General features: G+C 32.1%; 1 protein-coding gene across 1 annotated transcript; it reads right to left on the bottom strand.

The window, feature by feature from the left end:
• Positions 1–375: 375 nt before the first annotated feature.
• On the bottom strand, positions 376–18,775 carry LOC129219170 (GS homeobox 1-like). Its single transcript, XM_054853491.1, has 2 exons — positions 18,682–18,775; positions 376–695 (listed from the first exon to the last, which is right to left on the bottom strand). The coding sequence occupies exons 1-2, from the start codon at positions 18,773–18,775 to the stop codon at positions 376–378; spliced, it is 414 nt and encodes a 137-aa protein (XP_054709466.1).
• Positions 18,776–19,032: the final 257 nt, after the last annotated feature.

Here is a 19,032-nt window from a genome sequence, read left to right as displayed (position 1 = left end):
TTACTGCAATTATTTTGCTCAACTTTACCACTGATGATGTCAAAAGAGAACACGACTGAGATAGTCGACACACTGATCCAAAATTGCAAAAACCTGTCCTCTGGCTGTTGCTTTTCGAGATGATTCAAACTGTTACTGCTGCGCTTTCAGATTTTCACCAAAGATCAATAGCTGTAAGTTGGTTTATGGTAATGTTCCAAACTTTCAGGAAGAGTCAAAACTCAATTATAGTTCTAAACTAGTACGTAACAAAATTGAAGTGTAGGAAGTACTACACACACATAGTATTAGCCAGATGTATTATAACTATGCAGCCAGCTAGATTTTGGTCACTATCACTACAATCCGAAACTAGAACGCTTTGAGACCAACAAGCTAACAAGACGATGAACATTCGACTGTGACATCATTATTCACCGTTGAACTCACAGAATTGCGAGATTTCGCGTTTCGTAGGCATTGGCATTTCTTTTCAGAAACTCCTTGACGTTTGTGTTTCACGCGCCGATTCTGGAACCATATCTTCACCTGCTTTTCTGAAAGTCGTAAGTATGTGGCTATTTCGATTCTTCTTAGACGAGATAGGTACATGTTTGCCGCAAATTCTCTTTCCAACTCCACTAGTTGTGTACTGCTGTATGCTGTCCTCACTCTCTTACAACTTTGTGCTTCTTCCGGGTTCAAGTCCTTACAATCTGAAGAAAAAAAAAATAAGTAAAATGATATCATTTCGTTTTTTTAACACATTGTTTAAACTTATGTCGCTACTTTATTGTGAAACAAAGCACATGGAAGACAGAAAATAGAGAGCGTATGAAACTAAAAGTACAAAAAATGGCGGGAACCATTCGAACGGCATTCTTCAAATTACAACTGCAGTATTATAGTAAACGTTTTACACTAAGATAAAAGGGTACTTTCTTTGGAAACAGACATAGGGTATAGCAGCTATTTTGATCTTATTTATGAGCTTTATGAATGCTTCATCTGCAACCTTCAATAACAACGGCGGCTTTCTAGAGTCTGGAAACAGAAGTTTACTGAAGTAGCTTAGGTTGTTCCTGATTCAGAGTATTATCTGTGGATTTTAATTCAATTCATTCTCTGCCGAACTACGTTCTAGAAATTTCTACTTTGGCATTAAGGACTTAAACTAATGATAAATGATAAACTTACGAATTTGTGAGAAATTCTTGGAGTATCACTTTTTTTTGACCACAGAATTGGTCTCAAAATTTTAGTGTCGAAACATTTTCCATCTATTCGAAAAAGTTTAAAACGAATTTATCATTAGTTAATGTTTTACTGTGAATTAGTTAAATCTAGTTGAGTTTTACTGTAGACGTGTACTTCTAATGTTTTTATTCACTGCCAAAGCCATTTGTTGTTGTGTCTAATGAAGTGCAGAGTGCGAAAGATTTAGATGCCTCCAAAAGTCTTGATGACAAGATCTGGTGGTGCTCCAAGTTGGAGGAGGGAGCGAATAATGGCCTGGCAATTAAAAACATGATCCGGGGCTAGTTGTGAATGGGAACAGTGCTTGCAGGTGGGATAGGATTTAATATTAGTTTGTAATATCTTCATGTCTTTGAAATGTCCTGTACGTAGCCTAGCTATTGTAGAAGAGAGGTTTCTTGGGCAGGTGAAGCTCGGGGATTTTTGCCTTGCTGAAATGCTGATTGTAGATCCATCGCCTAGCAACAGCATTCACGTCTGTGAAGGTAGCTGTCAGAAGTTGATCTTGTCAACCTCCCACATGCTTCCTTTGCAAGGGCATCTGCATACTCATTACCGATATGAGCGGGGATCGACTGGAGAACGGCCAAAGCCATTTCATGTTAGTGATACAAATCACAGCTGAAAAGCGTTCAATGTGGACTGGCATATTCGAACAACATGTCAACCATGTTGCCGCCACAAGAGGTTTTTTTCTAAACCAACTAATGTATCTGTATGAATTACAATTGCTATCACATATTAACCTTATCAAACTCACGTCAAAATAAGTTGCACTGAGAACTCGCTATGTGAGGATTTTTCTCACATCACTATTTTCCTCAAGAGTGTCTAAAATGTGCTTTAGTTGAGTATATTTCATTTAAAATTCACTATAAGCATCACATGTTATAAAAAATACTTCCTGAGACAAAACAAAACTTAATGTGAGTATTTTTCATATGGCGTGAATTTTGGAGGGGTTAAAAAAATATTCAGTTTTATTAATCCTGTTATAAGTTTTAACTAAAACCGAAATTGTTCTCATTCTTTGACTACCGAAAAGAATGGCAATTTAACAAAGCATGAACAAGGAGGCAAGTACTTTTTTGTATCAATAATCAGCACATAATGTGTGATTGTAATTAATATGTCCCAGTTTCAAAATGCTTTAAAAGGAAAACGACTGGTCAGAATGACTTCAAATTTGAAATGAATGTACTTAAAGAAAGAGAAAACGAGATGGAGTAAGAAAAGAAATTGAAGTTTATTAGTTTTTCAATGAAGTACCACGCTCTGCTTGTAAAAAGGGTCCGGGACACAATTTTTTTTTTCTAATCATTTAAAAAAAAAATCCGTTTTTTTTCTGTTTAGCAGGAATTTTTGAATTTAGTTTCTATCCATCTAGAACGAAAGCTATAGCTATTTTTGTTGACGCGTTTAACTGTTATATTTCACTTAAAAACTTTAAACGCGTTTTCCTCCATGATGAAATTTTTCCCGAGTTTTTGTATTTAAACTATTGTTAATCAAGAACTGATAAAGATAAAGTAATGAAATGTGGAGCATATCTTTTTCAAACAGTTTACTTCAATTTTTATTCGACGAAATTCAAATAAAACGCTTACTACAAAAATATGATTTAAAAAAAAACGAAAAGTATCTTCGAATTTTTCGAAATTTTTTCTCAATTATTTTTTGTTCAATTATTTTTTTTTTTAAATTGCCAAATAAAAATTAAATCTTAGATATTTGTGCACAAGTTTTTGAAAAAAAATTAAAAATTGACCATGAATATTTTGAGTTATAGCAACTAAAAGCAACCTCATTTAAAATAAAAAAAATAAATTTCAATATTTTTTTTAATATTATGATTTTGCTTGTTAAATAGATGTTGAATCAGTGTAAAACATTTTAAAACTCTTAATTGTTTCTTTTTTTTTTTAAATGTGTCCCGGACCCCCTGAAACTCTTTTTCAAGAATGGTGACTGTGTGCTAGAAGTTTTAAGGAAATTCCTGTCATTTAAGAGTAAAAAAGGGCTGTAGTTCGATGTCTACCCGAGATACTCGCATGAAAAAAAAAATGATTCAGAAATTCGAAAAGAATGTGAATTAAAATGTGAAAGAGAAAATAAATTAGTTACTTTGACGTCAGTATAAGATGTGACCGCAGCATTAAAGGATGGGCATTTTTCTTACGCCATACAGAATCTCCTTTCTTTAAATGGACGTTTCACTTGCCAAATCGATTAGCTCCATAAAACAAAAAGTCGAGAAAAGGGATTAAGAAGATGGTGTTATCCATTGGAATGAATGGGCCCTCGTGTTACATTTTCCGCCATCGCAGGATCAGAACCAAAAGTTTAATATAAATTCACATTCTAAGCATTGATTAAGCACTATTAAGGCAGAAATGAAGATTATTTTAAAAAGTGGAGTTAAACGATTTGGCAATTAAGGCATCCAAATACTAGATTTAGTTCAAATTTGAAATCATTCTGACCAGTGATTCTTTTTATACAGCATTTTGAAAGAGGGACGTTAACTCACTGTAAAAAAATCCGGAAACGTTTCTGAGTATATCGTGCAGCTGCGGTTCATGAAAGTTTCAAAAACGTTTCTGAGTATTTCGGAATCCTCTTTCTGTAATGTCCAGAAACGTGTCTGAGTATTTCGGAATCCTCTTTCTGTAATTTTCAGAAACGTTTCTGAGTATTTCGGAATCCTCTTTCAGTAATTTCCAGAAATGTTTCTGAGTATTCTGTGCAGCTGTGGTTCATGAAAGTTTCGAAAACGTTTCCGAGTATTTCGGAATTCTTCAAACAATTTTCAAAAACGTTTCCGAGAATTTCGGAATCCTTTTTCCGTGATTTTTTCTAAGATATAATTCTTTACTATAGTATTGCATACCATATCAGTTTCAATTCTTTCATATCTAAGAGCAATAATACACGCAATTTTAGAATCATTCGTGGATTTTTTTTTTTTTTTTTTTTTTGAATTTCTAATGACAAATAGCATGGTTAACAGCATGACATATGCACAGTTATAAATTTTTGAAAAATTATGAAATAATCTAGTAGTTTCATTCCTAATCATAAAAAAAAGTCCCCTTCCGAAAAGTACCAACAGAGAAATTGATGAATTTAAATATGACACCAAGTCCCCCTGCTGGAACCATTCGGGTTGATTCTTCGGTTCTTGCCCTTTTCCAGTTCATCACAAATATAAATACTTAATCAAAATAGGTTACTGATTTTATTTTTACAGTGTGCGCAAAATGCATTATATATTTTATTTATTAAAACATTGAACTCTATTACATGATTATTCCATTTCATATATACGAGAATCCCCCCCCCCACCATAAGAGTGATGGTGCACCCATAAAATGCTATAAAGCGCCCCCCCCCCCCTTAAAAAAGCAACTCCCTGAAAATGTCAACGGCACAGTCTGCGTGGTGAACGCCCCTCGTCTTCTCCCCATATGTACATTGCATATTAATAACATAGTTTTTTAAAAAATGATCACTTTTAAAACAATGACATGAAATAAAATTCCTTTTTATTTTGGCTTGTAAATACAGCTGTTCCAATTTTTGCCACTGACTCATTCCTCCTGACTGTCCTACATTAAACTAGTACATCCGCGAAGGAAATGTTATTTACGGAACAACTAATGTCAAGGAATTTTTATTGTTAATCACATTTAACAAAATGTTTAAGCAGATGAATTCATTGCAACCGTTTTTGAGTTTTTCGGAATAACTTTTCTGAGATTGCCTTTATAAATCTTCTTTCTTTTGTGTAATTACTCAGTTTCAATTTGTTACAACAAATAGTACACTGCGTACATAGGAGGTATGTAGGATAACTTTAAATTAATTAGATAAACCCAAAAACAGTTACAATTGAGCCTCATCAAATGCTAATCAACAAAAATATAAATGTATACAACAACATGTTTTAAAATATTCATAATACTTACAAGTGAACAAGCGGAATAAAATCTAAGTAACTCCATTACAACTGGATAAGTAATCCAAAGGGTTTCGTTTCATAAAGTATAAACACGGGTGTTGAAACTATTCACGCTTGAACACACAATATATGTCTAATCATGAAAATATGATATGTCTCACTGGAAATTGTAAAGAAGCAAATCATTATTAACCAACCTAATAACTGCTTACATGTCTAAAAAATCAAGGGCAGTCCAAAATGCGAAGGCGTAAAATTAGTTTCGACGCATTTTACCACTCTCTAGACATGAAATAACAAGCAATCCAATGGTAAACAGTTGCTTACTGCAGCAACCATAGATAAGGAAATAAATAAGTTCTCACTGGCGCCCGTGTTGGAAGGATAAAATACGTTTCGAAGCATTGCGTCAGCACTTCCGCTTCTAGATTTTTTGAAATAACAAAAAGCTTTCTGAATAATTAGGAGTTCGCTATTGGATGAAGGATTCTTACTATTTCGGAAACGTTTCCGATATATCCAGAAACGTTTCCGAAATTTGTTACAGTGTAGAATCATTTTGTACAATGCATGCGTCTAAACGTGGTTTAAAACTTACTAATATGTATTATTTAGAAGCTATTAAACTGAAGTTAATAAGCGAAATATAATATTTTGAGATAGGTATAGTACAAATAACAGGAGAAACACCCATATGTTTGGCGGAAGTAGACATTTAGTGGCACTCTTAACGAATGCTGCGTTCCAGCATGATTTAGAGCTCCAAACCGCTACCTATGCTCAAAATCTTACACTTTCCGCTTGCACCAACGGTTCTCAATCTTGAAGTGAATTTTAATGTTCAAGCTACTCTATGGCCTTAAGTTCTGCATTTAAACTATTGAAACTTGTTTTTACTGTAAGTAATAGATTCACGTTGCTTTTCATTTAATGATATTTTGTGGTTACGATTTTTTTTCGCAGTCCTTTAACTAAATATCATAAACCATTCATAAAAGCTTAATTATAACAAATGTTTATCCTAAAACAGCTGCAGTAAAACATCATTTATACGTCTCTCAATTATACGTCTTTTACAATTCTGCGGAGTTTTTATGAAGTCCCGATACATTCCAATTCACTTTAAAGCAAAAATGCATCGTTTATACATTTCAAAATATCAATTATACGTTGTTTCTCCCTCCCTGAAATTTGAGTAGAAAGAAAACAATTTATTTCATTACAATGTAACAAAGAAATGAAAACGGATCCAATTTTTATACATAATTCATTTTATTTCTCAAAGGAAGCACAAAAATACTTATAGGTCAATTTCAAGTAGAATTATAGTGACATAATTTGAATTAGAAAATTAGTTTTTAGTTAAATGTAAAAACGTTTTCCAGTTCACTTTTTGCAGCAAATCAATTTTTTAATTTAAACAATTTAAATAATTAATCTCTAATAATGAATGGTTTGCTGTAAGAGATGGTATTATATAAGATGCGGTTTAGGAAATCAGCATAAAATATTAAAAATTCAAAGTTTTAAAGAAATACGCATTAAAAACAATAGATTAGTATTTTTAAAAAATATATTGTATTATTACAGCAGGAATTTAAAGTACAAATGGCAATCATCTGGACTTCAAAAAAGTTATTATTTTCCTATTAACAGAGTAAAATAGCAAAAAGCAATCTGTTAACATATGCAGCAACTTTAAGTAGTTTTCGAAATATAGCTGAAAGTTTTAAAAATTCAAACACACAGAAACCATAAACTAAAGAATTTGAAAACATTACTATAAAAAAATTAGTTCAGATATGCAAAAACCGTTTTTACGAGTATGTATAGTCAAATTACATTTTAGATTCTTATTTAAGATATTTTTTTGCTAGATCAGCAGCAATTCATTAAAAAATATTCGTCTTTTTAACAAACTATAGACGATAAATAAAAATTCACTCTTATTACCATGAATGCTCAACTTTTGCATTTCATCATTGCGTAATTTCTTCAACATATACAGTTAAGAGTAATTAGAAAAGTGTTAGACATGTGATAATAGAAAAAATATGTTATTACGATAACTTGAAGTACAAAGGGCATAATAAAGAAAGACATCAAGCATAAAAAGTTACAAACAATATATAGTATACACGTGGGTCATCTAATACGCTGAGCATGACTAAAACATTTGAAAACATGCGAAAGTTTCAGTGCGTGGGATGGCGATAGGAAGCAATATAAATTTTCTCGCATGATAATAATTGACATGAATTTTAATTTGACATGATAGTATTTTATGGCTGCTTTCAACAAAATTTTGAATTTCATGCTCTTTGACTTCAATCATGTCACCTGCCGTGTATAATTTATCCCAAATCACACACAAGTCTGTCATGTTTTTCCGAAATAGTTCACTCACGTAATCACTGATTGAGCTATTAGTACCATTTCTCACAGCAAAAGTATTTAATATTATTAATTAAGTTTTCTTCAAATTGTGTAAATTAAAAATTGATATACTTCAAAAAAAAAAAGTGAACTGAAAAACATTTTTACCTTGAACATATTACTGATTTTCTAATTCAAATTATTTCACTCAAGTTCAGTCATTTTCTTTCGATTGTTCAACTTGAAATTAACCTATCAGTATTTTTGCGCTTTCTTTTAAGAAGTGAAATGAGTTCTGTGTGAAGATAGGATCCATTTTCATTTCTTTGTTACATTGCAATAAAATAAATTGTTTTCAGCAACATCTGTTAACTTGATGAATACGTACCTGTGAAGCGGCTTTTGTAGGTAGGAAAGCACCGCCATGTGTTTTAGTGTTACGGCGTTCTATTCCAGGGGGTTTTGGGGAGGGCCGGTGGGAGTGCAAAAAGGTACTTTCGGGCTTGAAGCGCTTGATTAGTGATTTGAGTCTAACTTTGAAAGTAAGTTGTGCGCTTAGTATTTAACAAAGGTGTAGATTGTAGATACTCATTTTGCTCAGAATTTTAATCTCTACAAGTAATCTGCTATATGTATGGTCTTTGGAAGAGTTATTTTTGAGATATTGTTACATTAATGAAAAAACAGGTGTTTTTTGTCCCTAATTTGGGCGTAACGGCTAAAACTCACTTAGAAGAAGGGGGGGAAACTTAGTATGTGCTCATTCCAGACCCATGCGGCCATAGATTAAAGCAACTTCCAGCTTTCCACCAATTACTTCCGTATTCAACTTCCCAACCACTGGGCTATAACGAACTATGCATAATTTATTATTATATTTTCGTGAAAGTATCTCTTATACCCACGGAAATATAAGCATTTCTTTCAAAAATACAAATTTTGTTTTGAAGGTTTTCGGCTCATAACACGCAGTTTTTCAGTCAAACGTTACTAAACTTTCGGAATATTTGACAGCATACAAGAGAAACATAATAAAATTTGAAATTAAAAGATTGAAAATTTAATGAAACATGAACGTTTAAAGCGTTAATTTTAACGTCAATTTTCACCGCGCATGCGCGAAAGATAGCAATTTATAACCTTCATAATCAAAATCCCAGATAGATGCAACTCATAAAAAAAATTCCACCTCAATATCTTTAAAATCTAAAAAGTTATCAGCGATCTTAATGAGCCGAATTTCAGTAATTCTTGGGTATGCGACGAATCGTGATGGATCGTTTGCACATAATCCGTTTTTTATCATGAATCATTCTGCACGATAACAGGTAGGTGTTGCCAGTTTGCGAACGACCCCTTAGCAAGGGCACCCGTATAGGGGGGCAAGGGGGGCTCAAGCCCCCCTCCCCTTAGAAATGAGAATTTCCTTACTCTTAGTGCTTTTTTCTTTGCAAAAATGTATAAAAATTTCTTTTCCAGACATTAATGAATAAATTATTAAAAATATAAAAACTTAATATGTCTAATCTGTACTGAAATCGGTTTCCACAGGGAAAATATTCTGCTAAACCACGGGGAAAATTTTTGAGCCCCCCCCCCCCTTAAAATTTTGCATATGGGCGCCCTTGCCCCTTTGTTTTCATCGCCTATCCAAGAACTGTTGAAATTCGGCTCATTAGATCGCTGATAACTTTTTAAATATCTAAAGATATCGAAGTGGAACTTTTTCATGAGTTGCAGGATCTATCTGGGCTTTGGATCACGAAGGTTATAAATTGCTATCTTATGCGCATGCGGAGAGAAAAATTAATTGCTTTAAACGTTCATATTTCATTAAATTTTCAATCTTTTTCTCTCAAACTTTATTATTATGTTTCTCTTGTATGCTGTCAAATATTCCGAAAGTTAAGTAACGTTTGACAGAAAACTCTGCTTGTTATGAGCCAAAAACCTTCAAAAGAAATTTTGCATTTTTGAAAGAAATGCTTATATTTCTGTGGGTGTAAGAGATACTTTCACGAAAGTATAAAAATAAATTCTATATAGTTTGTTAACTTATTTCTGAAATTTATTGCTTATTCTCAGCTATTTACAATAAAAGATTATAAAAAACCTTCTTGTGTTTCCTCAATCTTTTGCTGGTCCCCTAAATGAATAGTAGACTTAATTTTTATTTGAAAATGACAGCTGGAGTATACTTTTTAAGTGAAAAAAATTACAAAGCAATTAGTCTCTAATTTCTCGAAAAATCCGTAAAAATGTTATTTTTTGAAAGTGTCCCAATACTTTTAGGCATATAGTGTACATCCGGTTGAAAGGAGAAGCGTTAAATTCGATTAGGACAAGACTTCCCCCCCCCCCCCCGAAAGATATCGGCTAGGACTACTCATTCTCCGATCCTTCCATTTTGTTTTCTTAATTATCTGAATAAATTTTCGTTTGATTTTGATCAATTCAAATGTTTAACGCTTGGTTCCTCGCGGAAATTTCAATCGCATAACAATTCTGAGAAACGGATTAATGTCGGACAAATCTTTTAATCTAAGAAGACCAATGGCATTAAAGATAATGTTTAGTGTGGAAAAAATTGCTGAAATTCAAGCTATATTTTAAATTCTGTTTCAAAAATTAGATTAAAATTATATTTAAAAATCAATATGCATTTTTCGATAGACTTAATATTGATTAAGCAAAAGGGGTGATTTATTGAATCCAATCGCAGTGAATTCAAAGTGCAAATGATTTTATAGTTGAAAAATGGTTCATGAGATTTCATTTTAAAAAAATGTTTTGATTCTTGAGTTTTATTATTATTATTATTTTTATTCCTTTCGCACTAAAAAAGATAATATATTTTCCATAAAATTCACTTTGTTGAAGGTGAGAAACTGGTTAGTTGCATGATTTCGATTTAATAAATTCAAAGAAAAGCATGTCGAGGAATGTGCGGCAAAGTGAAACAGCGTGGCAAAGTGAACTGGTGAAATATTTACTCTTCTTTTAGCGCCACCTATCTGGTAATATTTTAACTATGTAGTAACACGTGTAGTCTATTCCAGTCAAGAAAAAATTACCTCTGAAAATCAAAGAATATAATAATGCAAACAACTTTCAAAAATTGATACTCTTATTATAATATTTTGTTGCAAGTTAAAAATTATTTTTGTTATTACAAAATGATAAAGTTATAGTTATTAACATTTTAAATATTAATTAAAATAAACTACTACTCGGTGCAGTATGCATTTGTTTAATATTAAGCTTATTTGTATTTTAAATGCTTTGCTCATTTAGTCAAATGCATATGGGGTAAAGTGAAATAGTTTATTTCTTTAACTTACTAAATCCTTTATCAAATCACTTATGTATTCATTTACTTAGTAACACTCTTATTTATTCACATTCACTTGCTTTCCTATCCATTCACTATTTTATTCACTTGTTTATTTTCTCTCATACATTTATTTATATATGTATTTAATCATTTATTGCTTCATTTCATTTTCATTTATTCTCTTATTTACTCTTCATTTGATCAAAGAAATCTTTAATAATTGAATAGAAAATACTTGATTAGAAAAATATTTTATTTTTCACTTTGCCACATGAAAAAAAAGTGGAAAATTTCCACTTTTGTTGGAGGTACAAGTTTATTGCCGAAAATAAAAAATAATGTTTCAATGCAAGTTTTATTATAGTACTATATATTGTTCCATCTTTATGTATCCTTATTATGATAGAAGTTTGGTAAGACCTCATTTGGAGTATGCTGTTCAGTTTTGGTCTCCTTATCTTAAGAAAGATATTAATGTATTGGAAAGGGTTCAAAGGCGGGCTAATAAATGGACTTTCTCATTTAGATTATGATTCCAGGCTTAGAATATTAAAAATGTACAGTCTTGAGCAAAGAAGAGACCGAGGGGACATGGTTCAGTTGTTTAAATTTATTAAAATGAAAGATGTTATGGGGCTAAAGTTTAGCACTGAAAACAGGACAAGGGGTCATTGTTTTGAGCTATTTAAATCCAAGGCTAACATGGATATTAGGAAAAATTATTTTAGCAAGGTAGTTGAACCTTGGAACAGCTGCCCGGAAGAGGTGGTAATGAGCAAGGGAGTAGATAGTTTTAAGAGGGCCATTGATCTTCACTGGGTATTGTAAATGGACTAGGACCAGCAAAGCTGGTCCCAGAGCCTGTTGCTGGTCGTCACTTTTGTATTTGCATTTTCAGAACAAAATTTCCAGCTCGTTCATTTTGAAAAAAGCAAGTAATCTTAACTATTTCACTTCGCCTCTCATTCCTCTACTTAATGTTACTACAAAAGAAATTATAACCTATAAAGTTATAATTTTCAACGCATACGAAAGGTGCGATCTGAAAACTGTTTAATCTAAAAATTCTTAGAAACTGTAAAACACCTATAGAACCTCCACAACTGCAACTCAGACAACTAGTACACAACTAGCCCGTAGATGTCAAAAGCATGCATCATAAAAAAAGTACTTAGGTATCCCATATTAGGAAGTCATAATGGGTGACTTTACACTACTTTTTCAAATTTGAAATTTTATACGGATAGAAATGTTTGCCATAATTTAGTGTCTTCAATTAGTTCTTTCCTACCATTTCAAGCTTAAATATTGGGAAACATTTTCTTGGATACAAAATGTTCCTAATTAAGTTCACTAGCATTAGAATTTTCAGAAAGATAACGTCTAACAGTTTGGAAGAATGAACTATACACTGTTAAAAATTTTCCGGAAAATTTACAGTAATTGTTACTGGTATCCATGTTGCCAGTAACTATTACCGTAAAAATCAAATGTTACTGTAAGATTTTACGGCTTCTTCGGTAGCCCACAGCAACCAATTGGCGCTGGGATCGCTTATTTCTCCGGTAGAAATTACCGTAGAAATCAGCGATGCGTTAAGTCCGCCATTTTACAGTAACAATTACCAGAAAATCTTCCTGAATTTTTAACAGTGTAGTTGTCTTTTTCATATTAAGGGGTTACAGTACCTCAAAAATAATCAAACGATCAAAAAAACATTTTTTGCCCTTTTCACAGCTAAAAATTATTCCTAACACAGGGGGAAAGTTTCAACGCTTTAGTTCAAATATGAAAAAAAATATGAGTGATTTTAGGTCGTGCTCGCTATGTGTTCATATGCAAAAAAAAAAAAAAAACTTGAAATTGCTTTTTCTCGATGATAGTTTTGTGTTTTCATGTTGGTGAAATCCCTAAAGATTTTTTTTCTATTAAAGATACAGCTTTAAAGTAATACTTTTTGCAGTACGGATAATATATTTAACAAAACTAGGCACTGGATAAGCATTTTATCAATTACTGAAATGTTTAGCGCATGTTATACTTTTTAAAAAATGCAATTTTTTGCATAATTAATCTCAGAAAATTTTCGAATAAATATAAAAGTAAATGAATGCACAGGTTTTTAGGGATGATTATTGCGATCGTTTAGCAAAATAATAATAATAATAAGTAAAAAACAAAAAAGCCTTAAGAATTTTTAAAAATTGAAATTTTCCTAACTTATTTTAATTTATAGAAAAAAATACGCAAATTTTGAAAATAAATTATTGAATGCGAAGTATGCATGTTAAGGTTTCAAAGAATAACATACTTTATACTTAATTTTTCAAAAAATGTTTTGAATGTAATGTGACCTCTTAATCCTTAACTGGTGAGTGACTTTTTGTAATGAGGTTGCAGGTACACTTAAAAATTCAGGAAGATTTTCTGGTAATTGTTATTGTAAAATTGCATCGCCGACGCATCGCTGATTTTTACGGTAATTTATACCGGAGAAATAAGCGATCCCAGCGCCAACTGGTTGCTGTGGCCTACCGAGGAAACCGTAAAATTTTACAGTAACATTTGATTTTTACGGTAATAGTTACTGGCAACATGGATGCCAGTAACAATTACCGTAAATTTTCCGGAAAATTTTTAACAGTGTATGTAATGTAACCCCATTATTATTTGTTTTGTGGACTCCACAAAATTTAGTAAACTAAAGCAGGAAAATTCAAGAATATTTCGAAATTTACATCCTTTAGGGTTGTCAAAAGAGTTCCCAGTATATCGCGAAACGCATACAATGTTTGCGCGTTACAATGCATTTGGAGAAACAGATGAGAAATATGAAAGGTGCGAAACAAACCAAGTTCATGTAGGACAAAATGTCTAAACGTATAAAAATTAATGAAATTCATTGGGAGCAATAACAAAAACGAACTTTTACTGTGTCGGTTAATTCTTTAAGTTTGATGCTATGTGACAAATGTATTCAACAAAATAAAAAATCCCTTTTCATATTTTTCTGAATTCCTGAGTATTTTCCAATTCTAGTACTTGTAATGTATTGTTATCAATAAGCTCCCATCAGAAAAGAAATAATTTATTACTAGAGAGCAGTTGAAAATGCTACCGTAAGTAGGCAAAAATATACTTCAAGTAACAACAAATAGCCGGTAAAATCGCATATTTCTCATAAAAGCAGTACGTAAATAGATAACATTTGTAATAAAATCTAAAGCGTTGTAATTTTTCCAACAAATTTATGCCCTTCACTAGCATAAAAGTATAGATGACACGTACTGGGGGCAAGAAAACTTTCAGAAGTAAAGGGGCTATGCACCTCTTTTTTTAAGTTCCAAATTAAGTTGATTGAAAAATGATAAAATTCATCGATTCTCGTGAAAGAATTGACTTTATGATTGTGTGTTTTATATTTTCTCACGTTATCATTTCATAAAAATTAAAATAGAACTTTGAATTGAAAGGAGGAAGTCTACTGGGGCCGTTTGTCCCAATTTTTCAGGCCATGAAACAATTTTCTTAGAGAAAGTGATTTAATCAATAGTGACTTCAAAATTCAAAAGCCCAATTTTTTTTGAAAAACCATACTTAGGGGCGCCGGCCACCGAGTTTCCCCGCCCAGTGAATTCTTAATCCCGGACTTTGTGATGCACCAGACGCTGTTTAGAATGTAAATTCCCAAATAAGAACTTTAACACTACACTTGTTACAACAAAAATTCGCGCTCTTTATTAGTTCTATTAACTGGAAAAGGGGCAATATTATTTTGAATTACAGTCCCATTAATTTTATATCAATACCACATGGATAATCTGAACTGTGGACAATGTTGCAAAAATGAAAAAAAAAGAAGAGAGAGAGAAATAAAAACAATGAAAGACAAAAAAAAATGAAGGGAAAAAAAATTTAACTGATGTTGAATGTGGCATAGTATATTGCATGAATTAAACACACAGGATATAGTTGTCTTCTTCCACTTGTGAAAGCATGATGTGCTTCATTGCATTGACTTTTTTCATTAGCTTCAAACGCTATACTTGAAACTGAAGTAAAACTTTGCTAATGATTCTGATTCAATTAGAGTTTTGTTTATCTCCATTGTATTGTCCGTTCGGCTCTCTCAGTAAATCCGAAAGTTCAAGTTTAATATTTAATTTCTTAACAATTGACAAAGAAGTCCCACTTTAAGTAAAGAATAATCTTATTGATGGGAGGATTTCCATTTCAGAAGGGAGTTGCAATAAAATTTAGTTTTCTTTCAGAAAACAAGTTTTAATACAGAGCCGTACGGCGGGACCATTATAAAATTTTCAGAAGCTTTACCCTTTTTTTTCTTTCTTTCTTTCTTTTTTTTTTTTTTTTTTTTTTGTAAGGAAACTATTTCTCGTAAAAGACATTATTTTTGAACTGTGTTTTCAGCTTAAGTAAAGAGCCTTTAGTAAAAAAGGAATCGTTCTTGGTGGAGGAATTTAATGTCACGGCCTTCATTATTGCATAAAATGCAAATTTGCTCCTAAGCTAATTCATTTTCTGAAAATTTTAGTGCAATTAAGTACATAGTCAAGTTTTAATTGTGTTTCTTACAACAGTGTAAAAGTGGAGAGGCGCACTGCATGAAATGCACACGAATACTGTGTGTGTGTTCGTGAAATGCGCATACAACACTCGTCATTGCAAGATACGAAGATTCGTTTGTGCGTGCAACGTGTATGAGCCATGATATTGACCTTTCCTCGCAATTTTAGTAGGTTCATATTCTTGTTATTTACATGAATGCTGAAAAGTCATTCATGTGTCAACAATCGGTAACAATTAATAGAGGAAGAAGACACTAAAGTGTCACCGCCCGTTTACAGATCGTAGAGTAAAAATACACTACAGCTGACTGATAACACATTAAACAAAGGGCACATTTAACCCTTAACCGGTGAGGTGGGGTGTCTTACGTATTATGTTAATGAGATTTTTGTGTTATAACGTTTTGCAATGTTCATGAATCGATCGCCAAACACGTTACTAAAAAAATGCAAATTTGACGGGAAAAGCAAAAAAAAGTGTTTGATAAGAATATATGCATCTAATAACGTGTAAAAAATATCTAAATAATCAATAAATATATAAAATTAAATAATTATTTATTTTATTTCATTTTATCATTTTATTTATTTACGAGTGGCACCCGCACGGCTTTTCCCGTAGTAGAAAATTAAAAGGTCATTTGGTTTGCCTGTATATTAACAAATAGTGAGGATGAATTTCTCGCCAATTGGCTATGTTAAATGGCTCGCCCATGTTACGGTTCCACGTTATGATGATTTCGTAATCTACTATTCCACGTTGTGATCATTTGCTCGGAAAAAAATTCTTAAAATTAGAATATAAAAAGAACAAAATCGAATTTTCGAAAAATCGCTTCGAGGTGCACACCCCCATGCTACAAACTAACTTTGTGCCAAATTTCATGAAAATCGGCCGAACGGTCTGGGTGCTATGCGCGTCACAGACATCCTCCGGACAGACTTTCAGCTTTATTATTAGTAACGAGCTATGATTACAGAGATTTTTAAAATACGAATATGCTAGTAAAAATTCCTGTAAAACATCTTTATTTTTGCAAAATGAAAATAATGATTTATCTGATCCATTTCTTTTGGAATGAATGGTTCAAGTACATAACTTTTTGCAAAAAGTTCTCAATCTTCTCTTGAGTTCAACTTATTTTGATCGTAAAATAAAGAATTTCTGACACACTTAGCGGAAAAGCTCTAAAAGTATTTAGGAGCTCTCGCATGCCCAAAAAAGAAATTGAGGGAAGTGCATATTGTCATTCCAACAAAGTAAAAACATTTTTTAGCTTCAAATTACCCTGTAAATAACTAAATCATCTATACTAATAATATAAAGCTGAAGAGTTTGTGTTGTTTGTTTGAACACGCTAATCTCAGGAACTACTGGTTCAAATTGAAATATTCTTTTTGCAATGAATAGTCTATTTATTGAAATAGTGGTACCCGCACGGCTTTGTCCGTAGTTGAAAATTTAAAAGTCATTCGGTTCACCTGTATATTTACAAGTAATAGATGACGAATTTCTCGCCAGTTGGCTATGTTCATTTGCTCTCACATTCCACGTCATGATAATTTCGTAATTTACTTGTCCATCTTATGATAATTTTGCTCCGGAAAGCGTTCTTAAAATTGAAATAGAAAAAGAACAAAATCGAATTTTGGAAAAATCGCTTCGAAGTGCACACCCCCACGCTACAAACTAACTTTCTGCCAAATTTCATGAAAATCGGTCGAACGATCTAGACGCTATGTGCGTCACAGACATCCTACAGTCATCCAGATAGAGAGACTTTAAGCTTTATTATTAGTAAAGAAGATTATTATTATTATTATTTGAGATACTAGGTTGTCATTCTAGGTCATCGATACATGGCTGTATATCGCTCCTTTGGAAGAAGAGTGACAAAATACGAAGAAATGAAATTTTACAAGGCTGAGTTTGAACTCTTCAGGCAATTTGCAATGCAAAAGTAAATTTGCTGTGCTCTCCAGTGGTTAATATTAGAACAGGAAACTAATTATTTTCCCAAGAAGATTGTCCTTTGAAGGCTTTTAAGCGAAAATAAATAAATAAATATTTCGTACTGTGGCACTCTTCTTCCAAACGAGCGATATGTATATGTGTGTGTTTTAGTTATATTCGCATAAATAAGTGCAGAAATCATCGGAAATTTTCCCACTCAGATTTGATAGATTTTGTTTGACACACAAAAAATCGTCAAATTTTGAAATTGTTTTTAATTATTATTTTAAAAACTTCCGTTTTCTTCTGCTTAAAAGGACGTTTGAATCTTTTTTCTATCTCAGTTAGAACGAGATATATAATTAGTTTTGTTGCATGCATTTAACTATTATTGCATTTAGCTTTAACATTTTAAACGCGTTTTTCTCCATGATTCAATTTTTCCCGATTTCTAGCATTCAATTTCTTATAAGTAATGGGCCGATAAAGTAATGAAACTTGGATCATATCTTTTTCAAACAGTTTACTTTAATTTTATTCGGCGAATTTGAAAAAAACGTTTACTGCAAAAAATATGATTTTTAACAAATAAAGTACCTACGAATTTTTCGAAATTTTTTTTCAAATATTTTTTATTGAATTAATATTTTTAAAATCGACGAATAAAAATTAAAGCTTAGATATTTGTGCATATTTTTTGGTAAAAAATTTGAGAATTGACTAAGAGCATTTTCAGTTATAGCAATTAAAAGCAACCCCATTTAAAAAAAAAAAAACAAATTTAAATTAAAAAAAAATTAATATTTATGTTATGATTTTGCTTATTAAATAGAAGGTGAATCAGCAAAAAATTTCAAAACTCTAAAGTATTTAATAAAAAATTTTCAAAATGTGTCCCGGACCCCCTTAAGTGAAAAAAAAAAAATGGAAAAAAACTTACCGTTTTCTTCTTTTTGAAACGCTGGCGAATTCTTGATCACTTTTTCTTTTTTCGAGTCACTTTTATTGCTGTTTGAAGTCGGCAGTGGCTGTGTCGATGACAGCTGCGTCTTGGTAAGAGAGTTCAGTTTTTCCGAATCATGATTGCAAGCGGTGCAGTCCAGTGCCCCATGCGATGCATAACTGAAAATACCTTTCTGAATATAATCTGGAAAACCAAAGCTCCTACAAAAATGATGCGGAGTCAGACACAAAGAGTGGGGTAACATAACGTTGCTATTGGTAGGCCACAAACTTTTATGCAACATTGCTTTGCTCTCAAATTCGGAGGTTTCGGCCCCTGAATCAGTTTTTGTCAGTAGAGTTTCCATTAGAAATGATTTAGACATGTTTATGTTTATGTTTCGGATGGAAGTTTACTTTGAAGTTTTATGATTTCAGAATAAATTTCTGTCTTTTATTCATTTATCTCACAATGAATTTTCAAGTTTAATTCTTGCACACTCCATGCTAGTCAGTTTTTGTATCTACTAATTTAAGAAATTATTTTGTCGAAGTTGACCAGAGCTTCACAACACAAAAGCAAATCTATTTTATCTCGGAATGAAAGATTTGCAATCCATATTGAGGTCAGACCATATCTGAA

Source organism: Uloborus diversus, chromosome 3, assembly GCF_026930045.1.
Source record: "Uloborus diversus isolate 005 chromosome 3, Udiv.v.3.1, whole genome shotgun sequence".
Taxonomy (NCBI): Eukaryota; Metazoa; Arthropoda; class Arachnida; order Araneae; family Uloboridae; genus Uloborus; species Uloborus diversus.
This window is presented reverse-complemented; position numbering and strand designations above follow the sequence as displayed.

Coding starts and splice junctions, on each gene's coding strand:
- LOC129219170 (XM_054853491.1), bottom strand. CDS start 18,775: ATGTCTAAATCATTTCTAATGGAAACTCTACTGACAAAAACTGATTCA. Junction 696..18,681: donor CAAAGCAATGTTGCATAAAA/GTTTGTGGCCTA, acceptor TTTTTTCTTCAG/ATTGTAAGGACTTGAACCCG.